Source organism: Pistacia vera, unplaced genomic scaffold, assembly GCF_008641045.1.
Source record: "Pistacia vera cultivar Batoury unplaced genomic scaffold, PisVer_v2 Contig373, whole genome shotgun sequence".
Lineage (NCBI taxonomy): Eukaryota > Viridiplantae > Streptophyta > Magnoliopsida > Sapindales > Anacardiaceae > Pistacia > Pistacia vera.
The window spans coordinates 749,365-758,235 of record NW_022196194.1 but is presented as its reverse complement, the minus strand read 5'-3'; the positions used below and the strand labels follow the sequence as shown (position 1 = coordinate 758,235).

The 8,871-nt window shown below is 36.4% G+C and overlaps 2 protein-coding genes across 2 annotated transcripts; both read right to left on the bottom strand.

Annotated features, from left to right (window-relative positions):
* Positions 1-152: 152 nt before the first annotated feature.
* LOC116140529 (putative pentatricopeptide repeat-containing protein At1g12700, mitochondrial) lies at positions 153-3,480 on the bottom strand. The gene is made up of 3 exons (XM_031426155.1): positions 1,497-3,480; positions 554-634; positions 153-445 (listed from the first exon to the last, which is right to left on the bottom strand). Exon 1 carries the CDS (start codon positions 3,478-3,480, stop codon positions 1,549-1,551), a length of 1,932 nt encoding a protein of 643 aa, XP_031282015.1. The 3' UTR covers positions 153-445; positions 554-634; positions 1,497-1,548.
* Positions 275-1,502, bottom strand: LOC116140530 (uncharacterized protein YdjI-like). Its single transcript, XM_031426156.1, has 4 exons — positions 1,497-1,502; positions 1,103-1,189; positions 554-634; positions 275-445 (listed from the first exon to the last, which is right to left on the bottom strand). The coding sequence occupies exons 1-4, from the start codon at positions 1,500-1,502 to the stop codon at positions 275-277; spliced, it is 345 nt and encodes a 114-aa protein (XP_031282016.1).
* Positions 3,481-8,871: the final 5,391 nt, after the last annotated feature.

Below are 8,871 nucleotides of genomic sequence, written 5' to 3'. Positions count from 1 at the left end.
TTTAATATAAATATGAACAAACTAAACAGAATATTACAGATTGAATGATAGTGTAATCAAATATTACACATTTCATAACATAAAGTAATTGAATGAAAACAGAAAAAATAACAAAACTAATACAAGTTTTATTGATTTAAAAGCTGCTTCTTCACTAAATCACCCTCCTCATTATTCAGATCAAACATTTGCAAACTTTACAAACCACTACATGGAGTGACTGAGTAATCGATGAACAAACCATTGCTTCATTCGCAAAATATCATCATGCTTTTCAAGCTGAACCAGGAAGATAAATCTTCTCAGCAACAACGGCTTTCATGGCGTCTTTCGCAGCTGCCATGACATGGACCAGATCCTTCTTCGGGCTCTTGAGTGACTCCATGTAAGCCATGCGTACCTCAGTGTTCACGCAGAATTTCGTCACACCTCTCTCTATACATCCCTGTTCAAAGCAAAAGCATACATGTTATGGATACATATTTAGTTTTTATTATTAATATTTTATTTACAGTTTTTGAATTATGAGGGATCTCGAGATGAAGAGATTTACCTTGATAAGTTCCACTGACAAACCAGAGGCTCCATGAAGCACCAAATAAACACATTTCTTCGAGCTCAAGGCATGTAGATCCTAAACATGGAAGAAAAGTGGGGAATGAGCAAACAAGTGAATGAGGATAAAGCTAGGTTCGAAGGTGAAGATATTAATCCCAGATACTAAACCGAAGTAAAGTAAATTAGTCGAACAATGAGATGTTGCAGATTATGGTTTCATGTTGATAGCGAGGGACAGGCACACTTTTTGCCAGTCAATATGTGTTGTAAAATGTTAAATACCATGGAGTTAGAACTGTTGTACTCTTCCTTTAAAGAAATTGTTGCCCGCAATCAACATATAAAACACGATTGATGGGTGAAATATGTTTAATGCATGAAGAGTTTGAACTTAATTGGCATAATGTAAAAGGTTTCTTTCTCATTACTGTTGGCGCCTTTAAGGCATTAACATCAATGTGTAGTAATCTCAACTTAACACAAAAAGCTGAAATAGAAAATGTATGACATTTATATTTCACCTTCAGCAAACTGAGTCTCAGACTGGGGCCCTTGGAGGGTATTTTCCATGGACGTTTGCGACAGACAGAGCTAAAGCATCTATACCAGTCTCATCAATGAATTCTTCAGCCTGAAATTTGATATACAGATTGTGACGATATTGACAATGTATAGCATGACTGCATGAGGAATGTTATTTTCTTAAGTACATCACATCAGAACCTGATTAATGTATACTCTTATTAAGTTCTAGTACAAAATTGCAAAGAGTATTAAAATAATTAGAGGAATCAGAATTCAGGTGAGCAACAACAAACTGAGATAAGCAAAAAAAAAAAAAAACTTAAATAATATAAATGATTAAATACGTTAAGACGTAGGATCAAAGGATGCTACATAGAAAAATAGAAAGCGAAAATATTGTAGCATAAACTTACAGACATTCACAGCATTGAAGATGGTTTTTATAGTAAAGTGCAGCAACATTTATCATGTCAACCTCTTGTTGACTTCTGGAGGAAATGAAGGAAGCAACTCCAAACATTCACGATAATTTTCATGCTTTAAAAGTAGATCTACAACTATGGAAAATGTGGATTCATCTGGCGTTACATTTCTGTCCTTCATTTTGTGAAGAAGTTCAACCACTTTAGCTGCCTCATTATTTTGTAAAAAACCTCGCATAAGAGTATTGAATGTAACAACATTTGGAGCACAACCATTCTTTTCCATATCTGATAACAAATCATATGCCTTTTGTAGTTTCCTTTCTTTACAAAACCCATGGATTAATATGGAATATGTCACAACAGTAGGCATTAGGCCTTTTTGTGGCAACTTGTGAAACAACTCCAAAGCAATTTCGATCATTCCATTTTTACACAACCCATCATTGAGGCTGTTGAAGATTTCAATATCAATTTTAAACTCATAGTACTCCAAAGTACGAAACCATTTTGCTGCCTCCAGAACACAGCCATTCTTGCATAGCCCATCAATCAAAATACTATATGTAAATGAATCCGGAGCAACATTATTAAGTTTCATCTCATCAAATAGTTTCTGTGCAGTTCCAACCTTATTTGATAGAAAAAGACTAGTTAACAACCCATTGTATGTATATACTGTTGGTCTAATTCCTTTTGAAATCATTTCATTGAAAAGACTCATAGCATTCTCTAACTTCCTATTCTTGCCATAGGCGTTGATCAAAGTATTATAACTAACAACATCAGCCTTACAACCCTTACTCTCCATAGAGATTAGCAGCTCCCTTGCATCATCAAATCTAAGCTGCAAGCAATAACCATCCATCAAAGTGTTATAAATAAACGCGTCAGGTTGCAAACCTCTTTGGATCATCAATTCCAAAAACCAATTAGCTTCCTCCATCTTCCCCTCCTTGCAAAACCCACTTATCATTGTATTATAAGTCAGTAAATTAGGCTGCAAACCTTGATCCGCCATCTCAATAAACAAGCCTTTAGCCTCCTCCAGATTTCCCACAAAACACCAACCGTAAATTAAAGAGGTACAAACAACCACATCTGGCTTAATTCCTCTACTCTTCATTTCTATAAACAATTCTTTTGCCCTATCTACCAACCCATCTTTACAAAGACCATCAATAATACTACTATAACAAACAATATCCAGCTTACAAATAAAACCCCATTCACCATTACCAGCAACCATTTCTTCATGCAATCTAAGCGCACCACTCGTGTTCCCTGTCCGACACAACCCGTTAATCAAAGTGGCATACGTAATCACGTTAGGCATAACCCCAAAGACAACCATTTTCTTGAACAACCTCGTAGCCTCCGTACCCCTATTCTCCAAACACAAACCTTTAATCAAAGAAGTGAAAGTCACAACATTTGGGCTAAAACAGCACCTCAAAATCCTCCCGAAAACAACAAAACTATCACAAACTCGACCCACGTTACAAAAACAATTAATCAAAACATTCAAAGTAATTAAATCTGGCAACAAACCCATCGAATGCGCTTGCTTGTACAGCAAAATAACGTCTTCATAAAATTTTTTCTTTGCAAGAGCTCCAAACAACCAGTTGAATGATGAAATCGGTGGTTTACGTTGCATATCAATCATTAAACAAAAGAAATAGCGTGCTTCATCAAGAGTGATATTACCTTCTTTACAATCTTTTTGAAGGAATTTATCAAGCCTCGCTACCTCTTCCACATTATGTACTGAACCTTGTGGTATACTTGTAGTCCCCTTACATGAATTTGTAAATAAAGATGAGAGTTTGGTTTTCGTAACCGTTTCAGAAGAAGAAGAACAACGACGAAGAAAGGTTTTGGAGGCCATTTGAGTAGCGCCGTTTGTGGAGCATCTAGGGTTCAAACTGGCTTGGTCTTTTGTGGGTTTTGAGCCTTTCACTCCCGCTCTCATTTTCCCTTTGATGTAATGACACGTATTCATCTTATTTTTAAACCATGTTTGATATATTTTATTACAACTTTGCCATTTTCTTTACGGACCAAACTTCATCAGTTCAACTTTCGTTTTTATATATTTTTTATTTACATTTTTTTAATTGAAAATGGGGGCTTCACTCAAAATAGGTCGGGGCTATTTAGAATCACTCTTTATTATATGATTAAAATTTTTATTATTAATAACATTTACACTTTAGAAAAAATTAAACTTTAATAACTAATTTATAAAAATGTGTATAAAAATAATTAAATTTTTTTTTAAAGCATAATACTTGAGTCAGTTTTTTTTAATATGTCATTCCTCCGTGCTAATTGAGTAATGCACTCAGTTTGTAAATATACGATCAAAGATACAATGAAATATTACTCTGTGTGCAATTCGCACGAACAAAAGTATACACAGATGAAGGCAAATAAATAATTTTGAACACAATGGAGCATTATTATTGACTAATGAATCCAATGACAAATAAAAACTTGCAATAACCCCAAAGAGTTGATCTAGCGATCAAGAGGGTTTTTACTTCATTGAATTCTTCCAACCTTGGGGTCACTTATTAATTATGAAAATTGATCTTTTGGGTTTATAGGTTGTTAAATAAACTTCAAAAATTAGTTGAGGTGCGTATAAACTAACCCAAATACCAAAAAAAAAAAAAAAAAAAAAAAAAAATTCCTGAATTGTAGGAATGGACATAAGAAAGGCAGTAAAGGATGCATTGAGGGGGTGTTTTGTTCAAGAATGTTAGATTACTGGGAATGTTGGATTACTAGAAAGATAGATTACCTTGGAAGATTACTGGGAATCTTTAAGAAAATATGTTTGGTTAGTTGGTGGGTATGTTATATTAATATGTTTGGTTATGGGAATAAATTGGTGGGTATGTTATTTAAATTACTAAATTGACCCTCTTTTAAATATTAATATAATATTATTTTTATTATTAATTTTTGAATAATTTGTTAACCCCCAATATTTCAGATTTAGCTAAAACACCCCCGCTTATAAAAAACTTTAATTTATGATGAAATCACCCCCACCTCCTGCCACCGCCTGCCGCCACTGCGAACCATCGTCGGAAAATCGCCGGAACCCCTAAAAAAGAAGAAAATTCTGTGGGAGGCTCCGGAAGGCTTCGTTATGGCCGTTTCCGGCCATATTGATGGCTGAAAACAGCCATATCAGGCCAGATCTGGTCGGAAATGGCCAGAACTATTTTGGCCATTTCCGACCAGATCTGGCCTGATATGGCTGTTTTCGGCCATCAATATGGCCGGAAACGGCCATAACGAAGCTCCCCGGAGCCTCCCACGGAATTTTCTTCTTCATTAGGGACTCCGGCGATTTTCCGGCGGTGGTCCATGGTGGTTGGCCTGCTGTCGGCAGTGGTGGTGGTAGCTAGGTGGCTGTGGTGGTCCGTAAATAATTTTAAATATAAGGGTATTATTGTCCAAAATTTTAATTAAACAAGGGTAAAATTGAAATAGGATATTAATGTAAATTTGTTTTAAAGTAGGGGTATCATTGTCTAAAATTTTTATTAATAAGGGATAAAATTGTAACAAAAAAAGATAATCCTGGTAATCTTAGAATACCTAAGAAAATGGAGGTAATCAGATTACCTCTGATATTACCAATAGTAACCACTATTAGTATTTGAAGATTATCGATATCTGATATTACTTGACAACCAAACATGGTAATCAAGTAATATAAGATGACATTACCCCAGTAATCACACTTAACCCCCAACCAAACGCCCCTGATAGTAAAAAGGCCCATTAAGCAAAGAGAAAAGGGAAGCATTCAGGAAATGGGAAGAGGAAGGGAACAAAAGAAGCAAGGCTTCAGCAAATGTTTTGTACAAGGAACTCAAAAAGATTGACAAGCACTTGCACCATAAGCTCTACTTGAAGACATTGTTTTAAAAACTAGACCGGACTAACCAGTCCAACCAGTTGGACCTGGACCTGGTCACGTGTCCGATTCGAGTCAACACTAAACTCGCTACTATGTAATAACCCGATTTAAACCGTTTAAAAACCGGATAAAATGTGTGAACCGTTGGTCCAATCGGACCTGCGGATAAACCAATCAAAAGTTGCAAAATGAGAAAAAAATCCCCAACTCTATGCAAGTCGCAACTCGTAAGGCCATTCCATTCTAATTTCATTTCTCACTTTCTCTGTTTCTCACATTTCTCAGCTTCTTCTCTACGCAAATTTCTCTCTGAAATCCCACTCAAATCGCAATGAACTTCATTCCTTGAAGTTTGAAATCGCAATCATTTAGCAAATCACAACTAAACTCTCTGAAATCAACAACGACGCCTTCCTCCCTCGCCAGAAATCGACGACGACAGCTCCATTCCCTGCTAGAAATGGACGACGACGACAACTGCTTCATTCCTCGCTAGAAATCGACGACGACGACGACAACTCCATTCTTGGACAATGATGACAGTACCGTTCCTCGCTGGAAAGCAACGCCGACAACTCCATTCCTCGATGATCCAGGTAATAAATATGCCATTCACAGGTTCATCTTCAATAATGATTTCGTTTTTAATGCTTAAATGTGACTCTTTTGTTTGCAAAAATTTTACATTTCATTACTCTGAAACAAAGTTCATTTGTATGAGGAGCGCAGTTTTTCTATCGAGTAAACAATAATAGCTTGCAGATTAAATGCTTTGGGATTACTTCAGTGAATTTTTTAACAAAAATGAATTTCCTGATTGATTATTATCAACATAAATTAACTTATTGTTCTTTCCGTAGTATTGCATGGTGCCATTACATGCCTGAGATGAATTTATATCTGTGCTTGAGATGTGGCACTGCTAGGAGTTGTATACCCATGAATTATCAAACTTTTGTCTGCCCTGAGGCATTGTTGTCTATAGCTAATTTTCAGCGGGTCTTGTAACAGGTTGTTTCTGATTGGATTGAGTAAATTTGGAAAGGGTGATTGGAGGAGTATTTCAAGGAATGTAGTGGTGTCAAGAACACCAACTCGGGTGGCTAGTCATGCTTAAATGTGATTTCGTTTTTAATGCTTAAATGTGATTCTTTTGTTTGCAACAATTTTTACTATTATGTTTGGGATTGTTATTGAATTTGAACTTTAAATCATGTTGAGTAGTAGTTAAGTTGTTATTGTCTTATTAAAAAATAGAAATCTTAAAATACAAAATAAAAAAAACAGGTTTTTTTTTTGTGCTGATGTCACCGGTCCAACCGACAATGCAACCGGTTGAACTGTGACCTGAGCAACAGGGCGAGTTGCCCTCCGGTCTGGGTTTTAAAACAGTGCTTGAAGGCAATGTTTTAAAACCCGACCCAACCCAACCAGTTTAACCAGGACCCGACTGGTGAGCCCGGTCGGATGAGGCTCAAAATCGCTTATATCAGTCTGCCTATTTATACCTACGGTTGGACTGATGCATCGTAGCACCCGCCGGTCCAACTGTTATTTTTAAAAAATCCGGGTCAACTAATTTATAAAATTATAATTATAATTATATAAAAATATAAAATTAATAAATTATATATTGAACTGAACAATAAAAGCCCCTTATCCAAAGCAAATATCAACATTTCCCACTAGGGCTGTGCAAAAAAAACCGGTAACCGAATCGAACTGAACCCGAATTTTTGGGTAAATTCGGGTCGATTTCGGGTAATTTTTATAAGATATCCGAATTTTCGGTTTGGGTATCGGTTATTTAATTTAAGATAACCGGATACCCGATACTTGGTTTTATTAAAAAAAAAAAAACCCTGTTTTTAAAATTTTTTTTTTACTTTCAATTTTCAAAGGGCAAAAGCCCCAAATAGGCAAATACATTGCCCTAAAATTTCAGCCTGTCAGCGTCACTGCGGCAAGTCCCGCACTTTGCTCTCATCTCTCTCAAATTCTCTAGTCTCTAATTCCACTCTCTAGTAAAGTGCGTCAGGTCCCGCAATCTTAAGCATGTGGATTACATTTGATCTTTTATAATTAAGTGATATTTGAAAGGCAAAAAGAATATTAAGGATAAGAAAAGAAAAAAAAAAGTAGAAGAAAGAGTAGCAAAGATTTGATTCTGTATTTCTATTTCCTTTCACATACTTCTTTGCTGCTGCTTCTTCAGTTGTAAAATTGTTGTAAAATTATTGAATGAAATACCCCTGATGGAATTGTATCTTGTAAAAAATTAAAATTCATGATGAATTTTAATCAAATTCGGGTCATAAACCGGGTATCCGATTTTTGACCCTAATATTCAGGTACCTGCAAACCGGGTATTCTAAAAACCGGTTCGGTTTGTGAGTACCTTTTTAGGGGTACCTAAATATTCGGGTACCCGGTTTTGCACAGCCCTATTTCCCACCCAGTTTCATGGCATCTCCCACCCTTTGGTTTGAAAGTCTAAAAATAACCGTGGAGTCTCCCCTTCACCATCAAATCTTGTCGCTGTAGCCTTCACTGTCAACAGCTTACTTCGTTGTCAGCTGGGGTACTGCAAATCTCCTTCCATTTCACAATCTTCTCTGTCCTCACACACTCTTCTTCACCGTCGATCTACGCTGTTCATCCATCGTCGTCAACCTTCTCGAAGCTGCACAGTGATCTCGTCTTCTTCTTGCGTAGGAACTGTTGCCTCTTCCCGTCACATTGCTTGAATCTCAACTCTTCATAGTTGCCTTGTTCACAGCCGAGCTCCACCTCCCCGACGGTCAACTCAACTGTTAACGCCTCAACATCAGCTCATCTTCACCAGCACTAGGTAACTGTCATGGTGTCACCTTACTGATGTACATCCCTCTATTCCAACAGATTGTATATAGATCATAGATGCCATTACATTTTAATAATTTGATTCAATTACATTTAGCTATTAAATAATTGAGCTAATCTATGGTGGATTTCAATTAGATTGTGGCCATACTGCTTTGTTGACGTCAATTTTTTGAGTTTGGGCTAGAATTGGGTTACTCAAACCTTTGAGGGTGGGTGATACTTTCTGAATATGGGTTGAGACTCTGGCTAATAGGTAGGTTTTCCGACCTATGCTCAAGTTAGCTTAGTATCTCTCGTCCTTGGATTTGGAGCCAAATTCTGGAAATTTACAATCTGTGAATAGTAAATTTGCTGACATCATCATGATGACATCATCAATTGAACCAGCTGGTTAAACCGATCGACCCGAGACCCAGCCACCTTGTCGGGTTTTGTCCCATGTCGATTTTTAAAACATTGCTTGAAGGTCAAGGGAAGTGCTTTTAAATTTAGTAAATTATTAACAAACTAGACAGAATATTACAGGTTGAATGATAGAGTAATAAAATATTACACATT

Excerpts from the sequence above, each read along its gene's own strand:
- LOC116140530 (XM_031426156.1), bottom strand. Across the intron at positions 635-1,102 it reads AATACCCTCCAAGGGCCCCA|GATCTACATGCCTTGAGCTC; the intron begins GTCTGAGACTCA and ends TTCCATGTTTAG. Across the intron at positions 446-553 it reads TGTCAGTGGAACTTATCAAG|GGATGTATAGAGAGAGGTGT; the intron begins GTAAATCTCTTC and ends TGCTTTGAACAG.
- LOC116140529 (XM_031426155.1), bottom strand. The coding sequence starts at position 3,480 with ATGAGAGCGGGAGTGAAAGGCTCAAAACCCACAAAAGACCAAGCCAGT.